Below are 19,164 nucleotides of genomic sequence, written 5' to 3'. Positions count from 1 at the left end.
CTCCTTCTGTCTCTCATCCCCTCTCCTTTCCTTTTCTATTCCCCCCCCCCAACTGTTTGGCCTTACTCCCCCCATCCTCCCTCTTCTCCCCCTTCTATATTTCCCCTCTCCCCCCATTTGTCTCTCTACTCCCCGAACCCCCTTTCCCTTCCCCTCTCTCCTTCTGTCTCTCATCCCCTTTCCTTTCCTTTTCTATTCCCCCCCCCAACTGTTTGGCCTTACTCCCCCCATCCTCCCTCTTCTCCCCCTTCTATATTTCCCCTCTCCCCCCATTTGTCTCTCTACTCCCGAACCCCCTTTCCCTTCCCCTCTCTCCTTCTGTCTCTCATCCCCTCTCCTTTCCTTTTCTATTCCCCCCCCCCAACTGTTTGGCCTTACTCCCCCCATCCTCCCTCTTCTCCCCCTTCTATATTTCCCCTCTCCCCCCATTTGTCTCTCTACTCCCCGAACCCCCTTTCCCTTCCCCTCTCTCCTTCTGTCTCTCATCCCCTCTCCTTTCCTTTTCTATTCCCCCCCCCCAACTGTTTGGCCTTACTCCCCCCCATCCTCCCTCTTCTCCCCCTTCTATATTTCCCCTCTCCCCCCATTTGTCTCTCTACTCCCCGAACCCCCTTTCCCTTCCCCTCTCTCCTTCTGTCTCTCATCCCCTTTCCTTTCCTTTTCTATTCCCCCCCCAACTGTTTGGCCTTACTCCCCCCATCCTCCCTCTTCTCCCCCTTCTATATTTCCCCTCTCCCCCCATTTGTCTCTCTACTCCCCGAACCCCCTTTCCCTTCCCCTCTCTCCTTCTGTCTCTCATCCCCTCTCCTTTCCTTTTCTATTCCCCCCCAACTGTTTGGCCTTACTCCCCCCCCATCCTCCCTCTTCTCCCCCTTCTATATTTCCCCTCTCCCCCCATTTGTCTCTCTACTCCCCGAACCTTTCCCTTCCCCTCTCTCCTTCTCAGGAATAACTCCCTAAGGTGAGTACCATTATTTCATTATTTAGGTTCTAAAAGTAATATTAAAAATTGCCCAACAAGGGGAGGTGGGGGGCATGATATTGCCCCTGGGGTTACAATTTAAGGGGAGGGGCTATAGTGTCCATGGAACCCTGAATCCACCTAGAGATATCCCCCCTGTGCCACTGTAGCCCTGCCCCCTGTACTCTATAATACATATATAAGAACATTTGCCCTCCCTAAGCCCTTGGGGCATCATACAGTTGGCTTTGTGTAGCCATTTGCCCCTCTCTCTCTTTCTCTCTCTAGATCTGGAAGATGGCACAGCCATGGACATTTATTCCTTTGGCATGTGTGCCCTGGAGGTAAGTTATAACGGTGCCACTTGCTTCTTTGTGTGTAAGTGTGTGTGTGTGTGTGTGTATGTATGTGTGTGTTTGCGTGTGTGTGTGTATGTGTGTTTGCGTGTCTGTGTGTGTGTGTATATGTGTGTTTGCGTGTGTGTGTTTGCGTGTCTGTGTGTGTGTGTGTGTGTATATGTGTGTCTGTGTGTGTGTGTGTGTGTATATGTGTGTTTGCGTGTGTGTGTTTGCGTTTCTGTGTGTGTGTGTGTGTGTGTGTGTATGCGTGTCTGTGTGTGTGTTTTTGCGTGTCTGTGTGTGTGTATGTGTGTTTGCGTGTCTGTGTGTGTTTGTGTGTATGTGTGTTTGCGTGTCTGTGTGTGTGTATGTGTGTTTGCGTGTCTGTGTGTGTTTGTGTGTATGTGTGTTTGCGTGTCTGTGTGTGTGTGTGTATGTGTGTTTGCGTGTCTGTGTGTATGTGTTTGCGTGTAAGAGTGTGTGTGTGTGTGTGTCATATATCTTTACACTGTCTCTGAATAGAGACTCACAGGCAGACTTAGCTCTGGTCCAAAAAAAACATTGCAACCAATCAGCAGACTGCATCCATTCGCCTAGAGCAGTTATGATAATGAAAGCAAGCATCTAATTGGTTGCAAAGCTAAACTCCATGTGACAAGGTGCGTCTCTACTCCCATAACAGATGGCTGTGCTGGAGATTCAGTCTAATGGAGAGAAGGTGTCGGAGGACAATATAATTCGGGCCGTGCACTCGCTGGAGGATCTAAATATGAAGGTGAGCAGTGAGGAGGGGCTTACACTGCCCCCCCCTGGGGGAGGAGATCCAGCTGTTCCCTCCCATTTTCTCTCCTCTAGCGCAGGAAGCCATGACAGGTAGGGCTTGCTTGGTGCCTCCAGAGGTTTCCATATGCGGTCACGCTCTCCTTCTGTCTCTCTCTCTCGCTCTCTCTCTCTTCCCAGAGGTCTCTTGGTAACACTGAATAGTAACTCCCTGCTTGTTGGACATTGCTGATCAGCATTTGCGCATTTCCTTCCTGTTTGCTCATTGGGCGGTATATTTACTTCCTCTTTGTCTGTTAGTTCTTCACTGTCGGTGTATTACCATCCTGTGTGTCTGTTTGTCAGGAGCTCATTACCCATTGTCAGTCTATACATTTCCTGTGTGTCTGTTTGTCAGGAGCTCATTACCCATTGTCAGTCTATACATTTCCTGTGTGTCTGTTTGTCAGGAGCTCATTACCCATTGTCAGTCTATACATTTCCTGTGTGTCTGTTTGCCAGGAACCCATTACCAATTGTCAGTCTATACATTTCCTGTTTGTCAGGAACTCATTACCCATTGTCAGTCTATACATTTCCTGTTTCCCTGTCTGTCAGGAACTCATTACCCATTGTCAGTTTATATATTTCCTGTTTGCCTGTTTATCAGGAGCTCATTACCCATTGTCAGTCTATACTTTTCCTGTTTGCCTGTTTGTCAGGAACTCATTACCCATTGTCAGTCTATACATTTCCTGTTTGACTGTTTGTCAGAAACTCATTACCCATTGTCAGTCTATGCATTTCCTGTTTGCCTGTTTGTCAGAAACTCATTACCCATTGTCAGTCTATGCATTTCCTGTTTGTCTGTTTGCCAGGAACTCTTTACTTATTGTCAGTCTATCCATTTCCTGTGTGTCTGTTTGTTAGGAGCTCATTACCCATTGTCAGTCTATACATTTCCTGTTTCCCTGTCTGTCAGGAGCTCATTACCCATTGTCAGTTTATATATTTCCTGTTTGCCTGTTTGTCAGGAGCTCATTACCCATTGTCAGTCTATACATTTCTTGTTTGACTGTTCTTCAGAAACTCATTACCCATTGTCAGTCTATCCATTTCCTGCTTGCCTGTATGTCAGGAACTCATTTCCCATTGCCAGTCTATATATTTCCTGTTTGCCTGTTTGTCAGGAACTCATTACCCATTGTCAGTCTATACATTTCCTGTTTGTCAGGAACTCATTACTCATTGTCAGTCTATACATTTCCTGTTTGCCAGGAACCCATTACCCATTGTCAGTCTATACATTTCCTGTTTGCCTGTTTGTCAGGAACTCATTACTCATTGTCAGTCTATACATTTCCTGTTTGTCAGGAGCTCATTACCCATTGTCAATCTATACATTTCCTGTTTGCCTGTTTGTCAGAAGCCCATTACCCATTGTCAGTTTATATATTTCCTGTTTGCCTGTTTGTCAGGAACTCATTTCCCATTGTCAATTTTTACATTTCCTGTTTGCCTGTTTGTCAGGAGCTCATTACCCATTGTCAATCTATACATTTCCTGTTTGTCAGGAGCTCATTACCCATTGTCAATCTATACATTTCCTGTTTGTCAGGAGCTCATTACCCATTGTCAATCTATACATTTCCTGTTTGTCTGTTTGTCAGAAGCCCATTACCCATTGTCAGTTTATACATTTCCTGTTTGCCTGTTTGTCAGGAGCTCATTACCCATTGTCAGTCTATACATTTCCTGTTTGCCTGTTTGTCAGGAGCTCATTACCCATTGTCAGTTTATACATTTCCTGTTTGTCTGTTTGTCAGGAGCTCATTACCCATTATCAGTCTATACATTTCCTGTTTGTCTGTTTGCCATACACTCACCACTTATTGTCAAGCTATACATTTCCTGTTTGCCTGTTTGTCAGGAACTCATTACCCATTGTCAGTGTATACATTTCCTGTTTGTCTGTTTGTCAGGAACTCATTTCTCATTGTCAGTCTATACATTTCCTGCTTGTCTGTTTGTCAGGAACTCATTACCCATTGTCAGTCTATACATTTCCTGTTTGCCAGGAACTCATTACCCATTGTCAATCTATACATTTCCTGTTTGTCTGTTTGTCAGGAACTCATTACCCATTGTCAGTCTATACATTTCCTGTTTGCCTGTTTGTCAGGAACTCATTACCCATTCTCAGTCTATACATTTCCTGTTTGTCTGTTTGTCAGGAACTCATTACCCATTGTCAGTCTATACATTTCCTGTTTGCCTGTTTGTCAGGAACTCATTACCCATTGTCAGTCTATACATTTCCTGTTTGTCTGTTTGTCAGGAACTCATTACCCATTCTCAGTCTATACATTTCCTGTTTGTCTGTTTGTCAGGAACTCATTACCCATTGTCAGTCTATACATTTCCTGTTTGCCTGTTTGTCAGGAACTCATTACCCATTCTCAGTCTATACATTTCCTGTTTGTCTGTTTGTCAGGAGCTCATTACCCATTGTCAGTCTATACATTTCCTGTTTGCCTGTTTGTCAGGAACTCATTACCTATTGTCAGTCTATACATTTCCTGTTTGCCTGTTTGCCAGACACTCACCACTTATTGTCAAGCTATACATTTCCTATTTGTCCTGCCATTGTATGAGTTTCCTGTTTGTCAGGAATTCTTTTTTCATTGTCACTTTGTACATTTTCTGTTTGTCTGTTTGCAAGGATTTCATCGAGCAGTGCCTCTCAGTTGCCCCAGAGAAGCGTCCCTCTGCGCATAACTTGCTATTTCATCGTGTCCTTTTTGAGGTTCATTCTTTGAAATTATTGGCGGCACATTGTTTCCTCAATACCCCGTGTAAGTCTCGTGCAACACAAACACACAACTGAGTACAGTTATAGGGAGAGTTATTATTCTCTCTCTCGTATTGTGTATAAATCCACACCTGCACATTACATACAGGGGGCAGAGGGGGAGGGACTTACTGCTTGGGACTCAGGGTAACCATGAAAGATTTCCCATGTGGGGGTGTGTCCATGTGAGTGTGTTTATGTGGGGGCGTGTCCATGTGAGGGCGTGTTCATGTGAGTGTGTTTATGTGGGGGCGTGTCCATGTGAGTGTGTTTATGTGGGGGCGTGTCCATGTGAGTGTGTTTATGTGGGGGCGTGTCCATGTGAGTGTGTTTATGTGGGGGCGTGTCCATGTGAGTGTGTTTATGTGGGGGCGTGTCCATGTGAGTGTGTTTATGTGAGGGCGTGTTCATGTGAGTGTGTTTATGTGGGGGCGTGTCCATGTGAGTGTGTTTATGTGGGGGCGTGTCCATGTGAGTGTGTTTATGTGGGGGCGTGTCCATGTGAGTGTGTTTATGTGGGGGCGTGTTCATGTGAGTGTGTTTATGTGGGGGCGTGTCCATGTGAGTGTGTTTATGTGGGGGCGTGTCCATGTGAGTGTGTTTATGTGGGGGCGTGTTCATGTGAGTGTGTTTATGTGGGGGCGTGTCCATGTGTGTGTGTTTATGTGGGGGCGTGTCCATGTGAGTGTGTTTATGTGGGGGCGTGTCCACATGTGTGTTTATGTGGGGGCGTGTCCATGTGAGTGTGTTTATGTGGGGGGTGTCCATGTGAGTGTGTTTATGTGGGGGCGTGTCCACATGTGTGTTTATGTGGGGGCGTGTCCATGTGAGTGTGTTTATGTGGGGGGTGTCCATGTGTGTGTGTTTATGTGGGGGCGTGTCCATGTGAGTGTGTTTATGTGGGGGCGTGTCCACATGTGTGTTTATGTGGGGGCGTGTCCATGTGAGTGTGTTTATGTGGGGGCATGTCCACATGTGTGTTTATGTGGGGGCGTGTCCATGTGAGTGTGTTTATGTGGGGGCGTGTCCATGTGAGTGTGTTTATGTGGGGGCGTGTCCATGTGAGTGTGTTTATGTGGGGGCGTGTTCATGTGAGTGTGTTTATGTGGGGGTGTGTCCAAGTGAGTGTGTTTATGTGGGGGCGTGTCCATGTGAGTGTGTTTATGTGGGGGTGTGTTCATGTGAGTGTGTTTATGTGGGGGTGTGTCCAAGTGAGTGTGTTTATGTGGGGGCGTGTCCATGTGAGCGTGTTTATGTGGGGGCGTGTCCATGTGTGTGTGTTTATGTGGGGGTGTGTCCAAGTGAGTGTGTCCCTGTGGGCGTGTCTATCAGGAATCCAGCTATTTGTACCTGCCTCCCTTCCCCAGACATTGCGCAGGACACGTTGCTGGAGGAGAAGACAAAACGTATTGATGCGCTGGGGGTGTTTGCCTCGGTACCACGGAAGGCCCACGCCCGGATCATCTGGAGGTGAGATGGGGGGTCTGAAGCAACATTAGTGTCTGTGGCACCCCCCCCTGTACTGACTCACACACACACAGGGTAAATATACAGTTGTTTGGCATTTCTTGAGATGTGTTACCGTGGTTACAGGGATCTCTGATGGGAGTTACAGGGGGGCTGGGAAGTTGTGGGATCCCCCCCCCTGAATCAGTGGTACTGGCAGATACATTAGATAGGTACAAGGAAGGGGAGTTACAGGGGGGCTGGGAAGTTGTGGGATCCCCCCCCCTGAATCAGTGGTACTGGCAGATACATTAGATAGGTACAAGGAAGGGGAGTTACAGGGGGGGCTGGGAAGTTGTGGGATCCCCCCCCCTGAATCAGTGGTACTGGCAGATACATTAGATAGGTACAAGGAAGGGGAGTTACAGGGGGGGCTGGGAAGTTGTGGGATCCCCCCCCTGAATCAGTGGTACTGGCAGATACATTAGATAGGTACAAGGAAGGGGAGTTACAGGGGGGGCTGGGAAGTTGTGGGATCCCCCCCCCCCCCTGAATCAGTGGTACTGGCAGATACATTAGATAGGTACAAGGAAGGGGAGTTACAGGGGGGGCTGGGAAGTTGTGGGATCCCCCCCCTGAATCAGTGGTACTGGCAGATACATTAGATAGGTACAAGGAAGGGGGGTTACAGGGGGGGCTGGGAAGTTGTGGGATCCCCCCCTGAATCAGTGGTACTGGCAGATACATTAGATAGGTACAAGGAAGGGGGGTTACAGGGGGGGCTGGGAAGTTGTGGGATCCCCCCCCCTGAATCAGTGGTACTGGCAGATACATTAGATAGGTACAAGGAAGGGGAGTTACAGGGGGGGCTGGGAAGTTGTGGGATCCCCCCCCTGAATCAGTGGTACTGGCAGATACATTAGATAGGTACAAGGAAGGGGAGTTACAGGGGGGCTGGGAAGTTGTGGGATCCCCCCCTGAATCAGTGGTACTGGCAGATACATTAGATAGGTACAAGGAAGGGGAGTTACAGGGGGGCTGGGAAGTTGTGGGATCCCCTCCCCCTGAATCAGTGGTACTGGCAGATACATTAGATAGGTACAAGGAAGGGGAGTTACAGGGGGGGCTGGGAAGTTGTGGGATCCCCCCCTGAATCAGTGGTACTGGCAGATACATTAGATAGGTACAAGGAAGGGGAGTTACAGGGGGAGCTGGGAAGTTGTGGGATCCCCCCCTGAATCAGTGGTACTGGCAGATACATTAGATAGGTACAAGGAAGGGGAGTTACAGGGGGGCTGGGAAGTTGTGGGATCCCCCCCCTGAATCAGTGGTACTGGCAGATACATTAGATAGGTACAAGGAAGGGGAGTTACAGGGGGGCTGGGAAGTTGTGGGATCCCCCCCTGAATCAGTGGTACTGGCAGATACATTAGATAGGTACAAGGAAGGGGAGTTACAGGGGGGACTGGGAAGTTGTGGGACCCCCCCTGAATCAGTGGTACTGGCAGATACATTAGATAGGTACAAGGAAGGGGGGTTACAGGGGGGCTGGGAAGTTGTGGGACCCCCCCCCCTGAATCAGTGGTACTGGCAGATACATTAGATAGGTACAAGGAAGGGGAGTTACAGGGGGGACTGGGAAGTTGTGGGACCCCCCCCCCCTGAATCAGTGGTACTGGCAGATACATTAGATAGGTACAAGGAAGGGGAGTTACAGGGGGGGCTGGGAAGTTGTGGGATCCCCCCCCTGAATCAGTGGTACTGGCAGATACATTAGATAGGTACAAGGAAGGGGAGTTACAGGGGGGCTGGGAAGTTGTGGGACCCCCCTCCCCCCTGAATCAGTGGTACTGGCAGATACATTAGATAGGTACAAGGAAGGGGAGTTACAGGGGGGGGGCTGGGAAGTTGTGGGATCCCCCCCCCCCGAATCAGTGGTACTGGCAGATACATTAGATAGGTACAAGGAAGGGGAGTTACAGGGGGGGCTGGGAAGTTGTGGGATCCCCCCCCTGAATCAGTGGTACTGGCAGATACATTAGATAGGTACAAGGAAGGGGAGTTACAGGGGGGGGGCTGGGAAGTTGTGGGATCCCCCCCCCCTGAATCAGTGGTACTGGCAGATACATTAGATAGGTACAAGGAAGGGGGGTTACAGGGGGGGGCTGGGAAGTTGTGGGACCCCCCCCCCTGAATCAGTGGTACTGGCAGATACATTAGATAGGTACAAGGAAGGGGAGTTACAGGGGGGGGCTGGGAAGTTGTGGGATCCCCCCCCCTGAATCAGTGGTACTGGCAGATACATTAGATAGGTACAAGGAAGGGGAGTTACAGGGGGGCTGGGAAGTTGTGGGATCCCCCCCCTGAATCAGTGGTACTGGCAGATACATTAGATAGGTACAAGGAAGGGGAGTTACAGGGGGGCTGGGAAGTTGTGGGATCCCCCCCCTGAATCAGTGGTACTGGCAGATACATTAGATAGGTACAAGGAAGGGGAGTTACAGGGGGGCTGGGAAGTTGTGGGACCACCTCCCTGTGTATGAACAAAGGCTACTAATGGAAGTGTCTGTGTGGCTGCTGATTGGCCCGTCTCCCTGCAGGTATTCCCAGGTGTCCTCCATGGAGCTGGACAAGTTTTTGGAAGACATCAGGTATCGGGGAATTGTCTCCAAAGCCTGAGCTCTTTAGGTAGATAGGGGAAGGGACAGACTAGATGGGACAGACATAAGGCAGTACTGGGGGGGGGGGGGGGGGGGATAAGCCTGAGCTCTTTAGGTAGATAGGGGAAGGGACAGACTAGATGGGACAGACATAAGGCAGTACTGGGGGGGGGGGGGGGATAAGCCTGAGCTCTTTAGGTAGATAGGGGAAGGGACAGACTAGATGGGACAGACATAAGGCAGTACTGGGGGGGGGGGGGGATAAGCCTGAGCTCTTTAGGTAGATAGGGGGAGGGACAGACTAGATGGGACAGACATAAGGCAGTACTGGGGGGGGGGGGGATAAGCCTGAGCTCTTTAGGTAGATAGGGGAAGGGACAGACTAGATGGGACAGACATAAGGCAGTACTGGGGGGGGGGGGATAAGCCTGAGCTCTTTAGGTAGATAGGGGGAGGGACAGACTAGATGGGACAGACATAAGGCAGTACTGGGGGGGGGGGTTGTTAAGCCTGAGCTCTTTAGGTAGATAGGGGAAGGGAATGACTAGATGGGACAGACATAAGGCAGTACTGGAGGGGGGGGATAAGCCTGAGCTCTTTAGGCAGATAGGGGAAGGGACAGACTAGATGGGACAGACATAAGGCAGTACTGGGGGGGGGGGGGGATAAGCCTGAGCTCTTTAGGTAGATAGGGGGAGGGACAGACTAGATGGGACAGACATAAGGCAGTACTGGGGGGGGGGGATAAGCCTGAGCTCTTTAGGTAGATAGGGGGAGGGACAGACTAGATGGGACAGACATAAGGCAGTACTGGGGGGGGGGGGGGGGTTGTTAAGCCTGAGCTCTTTAGGTAGATAGGGGAAGGGACAGACTAGATGGGGCAGACATAAGGCAGTACTGGGGGGGGGGGGGGATAAGCCTGAGCTCTTTAGGCAGATAGGGGAAGGGACAGACTAGATGGGACAGACATAAGGCAGTACTGGGGGGGGGGGGGATAAGCCTGAGCTCTTTAGGCAGATAGGGGAAGGGACAGACTAGATGGGACAGACATAAGGCAGTACTGGGGGGGGGGGGATAAGCCTGAGCTCTTTAGGTAGATAGGGGAAGGGACAGACTAGATGGGACAGACATAAGGCAGTACTGGGGGGGGGGGGGGGGGGGGGATAAGCCTGAGCTCTTTAGGTAGATAGGGGAAGGGACAGACTAGATGGGACAGACATAAGGCAGTACTGGGGGGGGGGATAAGCCTGAGCTCTTTAGGTAGATAGGGGAAGAGACAGACTAGATGGGACAGACATAAGGCAGTACTGGGGGGGGGGGGGGGGGGGGGATAAGCCTGAGCTCTTTAGGTAGATAGGGGAAGGGACAGACTAGATGGGACAGACATAAGGCAGTACTGGAGGGGGGGGGGGGATAAGCCTGAGCTCTTTAGGTAGATAGGGGAAGGGACAGACTAGATGGGACAGACATAAGGCAGTACTGGGGGGGGGGGGATAAGCCTGAGCTCTTTAGGTAGATAGGGGAAGAGACAGACTAGATGGGACAGACATAAGGCAGTACTGGGGGGGGGGGGGGGGGATAAGCCTGAGCTCTTTAGGTAGATAGGGGAAGGGACAGACTAGATGGGACAGACATAAGGCAGTACTGGAGGGGGGGGGGGGGGGATAAGCCTGAGCTCTTTAGGTAGATAGGGGAAGGGACAGACTAGATGGGACAGACATAAGGCAGTACTGGGGGGGGGATAAGCCTGAGCTCTTTAGGTAGATAGGGGGAGGGACAGACTAGATGGGACAGACATAAGGCAGTACTGGGGGGGGGGGGTTGTTAAGCCTGAGCTCTTTAGGTAGATAGGGGAAGGGACAGACTAGATGGGACAGACATAAGGCAGTACTGGAGGGGGGGGGGGGATAAGCCTGAGCTCTTTAGGTAGATAGGGGGAGGGACAGACTAGATGGGACAGACATAAGGCAGTACTGGGGGGGGGGTTGTTAAGCCTGAGCTCTTTAGGTAGATAGGGGAAGGGAATGACTAGATGGGACAGACATAAGGCAGTACTGGGGGGGGGGGGGGGATAAGCCTGAGCTCTTTAGGTAGATAGGGGAAGGGACAGACTAGATGGGACAGACATAAGGCAGTACTGGGGGGGGGGGGATAAGCCTGAGCTCTTTAGGTAGATAGGGGGAGGGACAGACTAGATGGGACAGACATAAGGCAGTACTGGGGGGGGGGGTTGTTAAGCCTGAGCTCTTTAGGTAGATAGGGGAAGGGACAGACTAGATGGGACAGACATAAGGCAGTACTGGAGGGGGGGGGATACGCCTGAGCTCTTTAGGTAGATAGGGGAAGGGACAGACTAGATGGGACAGACATAAGGCAGTACTGGGGGGGGGGGGGGGATAAGCCTGAGCTCTTTAGGTAGATAGGGGAAGGGACAGACTAGATGGGACAGACATAAGGCAGTACTGAGGGGGGGGGGGGGATAAGCCTGAGCTCTTTAGGTAGATAGGGGAAGAGACAGACTAGATGGGACAGACATAAGGCAGTACTGGGGGGGGGGGGTTGTTAAGCCTGAGCTCTTTAGGTAGATAGGGGAAGGGACAGACTAGATGGGACAGACATAAGGCAGTACTGGGGGGGGGGGGATAAGCCTAATTGGTTACATTTTATATTTCTTTCCCTTTTCTGGTTTAGGAATGGACTCTTCCCATTAATGAACTTCACAGATTGTCGCCCTCAGATTTTTCCCCGGGGGCTGCCACAGTCCCAGGAAGATTTACATGTGACAAAGACACCCACTCCTGAGCCAATGGAAGTGGAGACCAGAAAGGTAAATGATCTGTCTCGTATCTCACCTGTCTGGATAGGGTACTACCCTCCCATGAGGGTGGGGGGCAGTAACAATAGATATGGAAAAGCCGGTATATCTGATATTCCTGTGCGCAATGTGCAGGCAAAGGGCAGAAGCCCAGAATGTCTTGGTGGGGGCAGAGTTCTCGGCCCATTCTCTAACGCTCTGTTTTAGATCATTCAGATGAACTGCAATCTGGAGCGCAAGGAGGACAGGGCTCGCTGGCACGTAAGTCACATGTTGGAGTCCGTTTATATTCTCTTGCTACAGCTTCACTGTGTTTGGCACCCAGCTGTCCCTATCCAATAACAGAGCTGAAGTGTCTCTCATTCTCCCCGTAACTGTCTCTTTGTACGAGAGTGCAGGCCCAGAAGCACTTACCCCTCTTGTCTCCTTTTCAGCTCACTTTGTACCTAAAGCTGGAGGACAAGATGCACCGACACCTGAGCTGCGATCTCCTGCCCGGTAAGTCTGACTGCTGTAATGCTGCTGCCTGAGCCCCATAATCTCATATTATTGGGATTAATGCCCATGGGCCCAGTGCTCTCCCAGCGGACTCTGGGACTTTATGGCATTGCCGTTATGTGCTGCTGTTCCCTGGGGGGGGGGGGGGCTGTTTGGAGCTTTACTCCCTGATGTGGGGCATTTTCTCATTGCAGATGAGAGTTGTGAGAGCCTGGCATCGGAGCTGGTGCAATATGGCTTTATCAGTCAGGTGGGTACCTGCTCCTCTCCATCATGTCCCCCCAGTGCGTCGCTTTGGGGGGGGGGAAGGTTTGAGTTTGGGGTGTGCTTGTAGGACAATAGAGATATGGGGCCCTGCAGTGTGGGGAATGTGACAGTGGGGGCCCATATACCCCCCAAGGTGAGCAGAAATAGGAGAAATAGCAGTAGAGCCACAGCATTAATGCCCACGTGCCCACGTGCCCCCCGGGCTCAGTATTACGCTCAGGGGAAAGGCCCACGACTGGCAGGTAAATGCAAACTTGAACCTGAAAAATGATGGTGAATTTTACGCACCTGAATTTGAAACAAGATTAAACAAGGGAAATCTCTACCTGCTCATTAAGGTTCTGTTTGTTACCATGGTAACATACCTCTATTTAGGAACAATAGAAATAGTCATTGTACTCCAGGGCTGCCGGGATTGGATGCCAAACTATAAAGGTGACCTTGGTGGCGCTGCCATACAGCAGAAACATTAAGCAAACCAGTCATTCGGTGGCATCGCTAGTAACTATGGTGCCTGGGCCAGGGATCTGCATTGTTAGGGGCCTATATAGGGGGGTATGGGAGGGCAGAGAGGGTGGCATTAAGAAATGAGTGGTGATTAGGGGCCTATATAGGGGGGTATGGGAGGGCAGAGAGGGTGGCATTAAGAAATGAGTGGTGATTAGGGGCCTATATAGGGGGGTATGGGAGGGCAGAGAGGGTGGCATTAAGAAATGAGTGGTGATTAGGGGCCTATATAGGGGGGTATGGGAGGGCAGAGAGGGTGGCATTAAGAAGTGAGTGGTGGTTAGGGGCCTATATAGGGGGGTATGGGAGGGCAGAGAGGGTGGCATTAAGAAATGAGTGGTGCTTAGGGGCCTATATAGGGGGGTATGGGAGGGCAGAGAGGGTGGCATTAAGAAGTGAGTGGTGGTTAGGGGCCTATATAGGGGGGTATGGGAGGGCAGAGAGGGTGGCATTAAGAAATGAGTGGTGGTTAGGGGCCTATATAGGGGGGTATGGGAGGGCAGAGAGGGTGGCATTAAGAAATGAGTGGTGGCTAGGGGCCTATATAGGGGGGTATGGGAGGCAGAGAGGGTGGCATTAAGAAGTGAGTGGTGGTTAGGGGCCTATATAGGGGGGTATGGGAGGGCAGAGAGGGTGGCATTAAGAAATGAGTGGTGCTTAGGGGCCTATATAGGGGGGTATGGGAGGGCAGAGAGGGTGGCATTAAGAAATGAGTGGTGCTTAGGGGCCTATATAGGGGGGTATGGGAGGGCAGAGAGGGGGGCATTAAGAAATGAGTGGTGATTAGGAGCCTATATAGGGGGGTATGGGAGGCAGAGAGGGGGGCATTAAGAAATGAGTGGTGGGTAGGGGCCTATATTGGGGGGTATGGGAGGGCAGAGAGGGGGGCATTAAGAAGTGAGTGGTGGCTAGGGGCCTATATAGGGGGGTATGGGAGGCAGAGAGGGTGGCATTAAGAAGTGAGTGGTGGTTAGGGGCCTATATAGGGGGGTATGGGAGGGCAGAGAGGGGGGCATTAAGAAATGAGTGGTGATTAGGAGCCTATATAGGGGGGTATGGGAGGCAGAGAGGGGGGCATTAAGAAATGAGTGGTGGGTAGGGGCCTATATTGGGGGGTATGGGAGGGCAGAGAGGGTGGCATTAAGAAGTGAGTGGTGGTTAGGGGCCTATATAGGGGGGTATGGGAGGGCAGAGAGGGGGGCATTAAGAAGTGAGTGGTGCTTAGGGGCCTATATAGGGGGGTATGGGAGGGCAGAGAGGGTGGCATTAAGAAATGAGTGGTGGTTAGGGGCCTATATAAGGGGGTATGGGAGGGCAGAGAGGGGGGCATTAAGAAGTGAGTGGTGGTTAGGGGCCTATATAGGGGGGTATGGGAGGGCAGAGAGGGGGGCATTAAGAAGTGAGTGGTGGTTAGGGGCCTATATAAGGGGGTATGGGAGGGCAGAGAGGGGGGCATTAAGAAGTGAGTGGTGGTTAGGGGCCTATATAGGGGGGTATGGGAGGCATAGAGGGTGGCATTAAGAAATGAGTGGTTAGGGGCCTCTAGTTAAACCACTGCAGTGTGTTGGCACTGCCATGCACTTTGTGACTAGCAGGGCGAGCTCCAAGGCAATCGGCATGGCAGCACAGCAGGAAGTCATGTTGCTGTCACTTCCTTGCATGGCTTCTTGCTGGAAGCTCCGCCCTCTGACTACCATCTTCTAGCTAGGGGTAAGTACATTCCTTTAGCCACAATGAGCACTTGCCATTGGTCATCCAGTTGCTCAACCGTTTCTCCTGATTGGGCCAATACAAAGTTGCCCTTCTGCCCACACCGTCTGTCTCTTGCCCCTCCTGCAGGAGGATCGCCAGAAGATGGCCCTGTTCCTGGAAGAGGCTTTTCACAAACAAGGGGCATCTTTGCACTGACTGGGAATGGAGCGGCCTTGCCCCTTGGCAGGGCACAAATGCACAGATCAGGGATTGCCAAGCTGCTTGGGCCATGACAAGAGAGGAATGGCTAGTGTATATCCTCAGCCGAGCTACAAGATTGTGCCAACAAGGTGGCACGCACAGCTAGCACTGTCTTTGTACTATTGGGCCACCAACATATGGCTACAGTGGCCTCCCATGGGCCTCCATGTATGAACAGGAAGTGACACAGAAAGGGGTGGGTGTGGCCATGGAAATGTGTTAAAAAACCACGTGGCTAAACCTGCACTGAACTCTATATACACAGAGAGGGACAGAGGGTGCGAGGGCATTGGGGTTACACGGGGGGGGTGTAGTAATGGGGGTCTATAGGAATGGGATTATACAGTGTGTTGTATCGCTTCTTACTGAAACGGGGTGTGTACCCCCCAAAAAGCCCAACATGCTGAGGAGGAACATGCTGCAAATGCTCTGCTTGTGGTTCTTATGTTTATTCCAATATTAGCCAATCAGATTCAACCTGCAAATACACCTATAATATGTAGAGACTGCCCCATGATGTTCCTAGCCACGCCCCTGGGTATTTATTATACTCACTAGGAATCACAGGCCCCGCCCCTAGTGACTGAGCCGGATGTGCTGAGTATTTTTGTGTTTAATACTTTACAGCTAAATGAAACCCTCACACTGTCTCCTTATCATTATTTTATCCCCATCGCTTGTGTCTGCAATGGCAGCAGTGTGACGGGGCAGGCAGGTAGGGGTTAAACTGCCCCCCAATGAACTGACTCATTAGCACATTCATTAATTGAATTATTTATATGAACTACGTGTTATAGAGTAAAGGCCCCCATACACGGGCCTATAGAAGCTGCCGATATCAGTCCCTTAGACGATTCGGCAGCTTATCGGCCTGTGTAGGGGCACAAACGACAGGCCTGACCGACCAACATCTGGCCTGAAATCGTCCAGATATCGATCGGGCGGGTAAAAAATGTAGTCGGATCAGGGACCGCATTGGCTCGTTGATGTGTCCCCGAATTGACTGTGCCTATTACTGGCGTTTGAATTCGACCATTTGGCCCCAGGGCCTTTAGGGCTATTTTCCTTTTACAAAGGGCATATAGTTCTAAGCATGACAAGTAGACGGTTGCTTACCCAGTGTATATGGAGCGGGTGCTCATGCCCCAGACCCTCAGCACAGGGAGCCAAATAGGAATGGATTCTTTTAGAGATAGGCAGGCACTCCGGAATTCCAATAAAGTGGCATTGCCGCTCAAGTATTTAAGGACAAATTAGCCAATCAGATGAAGACAAAATTGACCAATCACAACAAACTTACAATTAAGGTCAATGTAATTAGATTACAGTGAAATACAAAAGTACTGTATATACTCGAGTATAAACCTAGTTTTTCAGCACCCAAAATGTGCTGAAAAAGTGACCCTCAGCTTATACTCGAGTCGGGTGACATGGGTCCCTCCAGACTAGCACCCTCTATCCTTTGTGTGCAAATTAGGCCCCCCGCAACCAGACCCTCCAGTGCCCTGTCCCGCTCCCAATTCATCTCCATCTACCATCATCATCTGCCCCATTCTGCACTACACATTGCACTTTATATTCTATATAAACTATATAGTTTTGAAGAATTTTAACTCTTTGTGTTTTAACTTGGTTGATGATTGCGCTAAGGGGGTAGTACATTTAAGGTATCATTGTTGATACCATATTATTTTTGTTCACCCTCTTCTCCACTTACAGAGCTAGTTTACTGTTTTTCTTTGAAATAAATATGATGCCTCAATGAATGTCATTTTATTGGTATTTATTTTGATTATTGAAACTTAGCAGTAGCGGCTGCATTTCCCAACCTAGGCTTATACTCGAGTCAATACGTTTTTCCAGTTTTTTTAGGTAAAATTAGGTACCTCGGCTTATATTCCGATCGGCTTATACTCGAGTATATACGGGTATTTTAGATAATGTGTGTACAAGAGGTTAAGTGCTCAGAAAGTAAGTCAGTTTGCTTAAATTAAATGTATATTTATACATATACCAGTAAAGAAATCATGCAGAAACATATGTATATATATATGTACACATACGTATCTGTCTGCTACAAAAAGCTCTTCATATTAAGAAAAGCAATTAGGGTACATGGGTCCCACAAATGATAGGTAAATAAGATGTTGAATCAGTATGTGGATAAAGGCAGGTAAACTATCTAGATATAAGTGGAACAATAAAAGTATATATATATATATATATGTAGAAAGTATTACCAAAAAATAATAAAATTACATTCTAATTACATTGACTTTTTCTTTTACTGGTCGGTAACCCTGACCTTAATTGTAAGTTTGTTGTGATTGGTCAGTTTTCTCTTCATCTGATTGGCTAATTTGTCCTTAAATACTCGGTGTCTATAAGAAATTTTCCAGCCTATGATTAAGTACCGAGCAAGGTACGAAACGCGTAAGGCTTTTTAGCATAAATGTGTACATATCAATAAAAGCACTTTAATCTTACTTCGTACTGGAGCAGCAATGCCACTTTATTGGAGTGCCTGCCTGTCTCTAAAAGAATCCATTCCTATTTTCCTTTTGTTGCAAAGGGGTAAAGTAGCTGCCATAGTTCTAAACTAATGGGGAGAGTGCCCAGAAATCAGGGTCTGAGGGGAGGGGCCATTTGTTCTGGGCCCCCAGGGGCTCCTTACATGGAAAACATAGAAACATGTATAGGGGGCATAATGGCTTGTGAATAACCAGGGGTGCGGCCCCCAAGCTGCTGTTAAAAAATAAAACTAGATACCAGAATTGATGGAGATCCCAGCCTTCTTGCCTTGGCAGGGGCCCCACTAGCAACTCTGTGCAGAGAAGTGCGGGGGTGGAATTGGCTGTGCCGGCATCTTGCTCCCAGCGGAGGTGGCTGCTGCTTTTATGCGTCTCTGGGACCCTGCTTATTCCTCTCTGCTCCCATAACAGCACAAAGGCAGGAATCTGCAGGGAATATTTCCACGGAGCCCATTGGGCTATTGTACTATGAGTTAAAGGGGAAGTAAACCCTACAAAGAAGTGTCCCTAAATGGCAGCCAGCGAGGAGCAAAGACAATGATTGCCCCCTGGTACTGACTTGCATTTACTTGAAACCCACTGAAATGTGAATAAATGAATTGTAATAGTCCGGCCAATGAGAAGTGTGCAAAGGGCACTGCCTGCAGGGGGCAGCCTTGGGCAAACCGGAAACAGCAAAGCTGAGCCATGTGACTGTGTAAGGAAGAATGGGAAAGACTTACAGTTGCCAGGTTGGCGGTTTTTCCACCATATTGAGCTACTGATTAAAAGCACCAGCAGGTTTCCAATGGTACATACCTGCAAAGGTAAACACACTAAATTTTACATGGCGAGACCAAAGCATTAGACTGATTCCCCCCCCCATTAGCTTTTATAGGGGAGAGATTGCCCCCACCAAAGCCTTAAGGCCCCCATACACGGGCTGATTGTAGATGCTGATATGGGTCCCTTAGACCAATTTGGCAGCTAATCGGCCCGTGTAGGGGCACAAACGATGGCCTGCCCGACCCATATCTGGGCTAAAACATCTGGTCGGATCGGGGGACCGCATTGGCTCGTTGGTGTCCCTGAACCGACTGCGCCTATTACTGGCGTTCTAATTCAATCATTTGGCCCCGGGGCCAAAGCACCGAATTAGCCTAAATTCCCCCAATGTCGGGCACCCGCAGGTGGGATATCGGGAGAGGATCCGCTCGCTTGGCGACGTATCTCCGCGTATATGGCCACCTCATTCCCCCCCATTCGCTTTTTTTAGACTGATCCTTTTAAAGGCACAAGATCATGGGGGGGGGGGGCTGCAGCCACTTGGACTAATGCCCATTTTCCTGCCCACCGCTGGCAAAGCCAGGGATTATTAAAGGTGCCACAAAGTATCCCTTTAGAGATGCAGCAGGTGTGTCATATGATACTTTCCCTTTAATAAAGAAAACCCTATTGGATAGAAGCCCCGCCCCTCCTGCACAGAAGCATGACGTACTGGGGCCGGCCCCCACACACCCCTGCTATGTAACTCTGCTCCCTCAGGGCTGCGCTTCCCTGGGGCGGGGGAGAGAGGGGAACATGGCGGTTACACTGGGC

The 19,164-nt window shown here is 49.8% G+C and overlaps 1 protein-coding gene across 2 annotated transcripts in view; it reads left to right on the top strand.

Moving 5' to 3' along the window:
* Positions 1 to 15,711, top strand: part of nrbp2 (nuclear receptor binding protein 2) — a gene marked incomplete at its 5' end in the record, with an annotated part of 30,946 nt that extends 15,235 nt beyond the window's left edge. The window contains 10 exons of one of the 2 annotated variants that reach the window (XM_031903452.1): positions 1,250 to 1,305; positions 1,982 to 2,074; positions 4,781 to 4,913; positions 6,277 to 6,379; positions 8,956 to 9,006; positions 11,707 to 11,842; positions 12,038 to 12,091; positions 12,265 to 12,328; positions 12,523 to 12,578; positions 14,942 to 15,711. In XM_031903452.1, the coding sequence (XP_031759312.1) occupies positions 1,250 to 1,305; positions 1,982 to 2,074; positions 4,781 to 4,913; positions 6,277 to 6,379; positions 8,956 to 9,006; positions 11,707 to 11,842; positions 12,038 to 12,091; positions 12,265 to 12,328; positions 12,523 to 12,578; positions 14,942 to 15,010 (815 nt within the window). The remainder of the gene's footprint in view (positions 1 to 1,249; positions 1,306 to 1,981; positions 2,075 to 4,780; positions 4,914 to 6,276; positions 6,380 to 8,955; positions 9,007 to 11,706; positions 11,843 to 12,037; positions 12,092 to 12,264; positions 12,329 to 12,522; positions 12,579 to 14,941) is intronic. The other variant, NM_001078952.2, reaches the window with a different exon arrangement.
* Between the last annotated feature and the right edge of the window lie 3,453 nt (positions 15,712 to 19,164).

Source organism: Xenopus tropicalis, chromosome 6 (genome assembly GCF_000004195.4).
Source record: "Xenopus tropicalis strain Nigerian chromosome 6, UCB_Xtro_10.0, whole genome shotgun sequence".
NCBI lineage: Eukaryota > Metazoa > Chordata > Amphibia > Anura > Pipidae > Xenopus > Xenopus tropicalis.
Note: the sequence above shows the minus strand (reverse complement) of the source record. Positions and strands in the feature narration are given on the sequence as shown.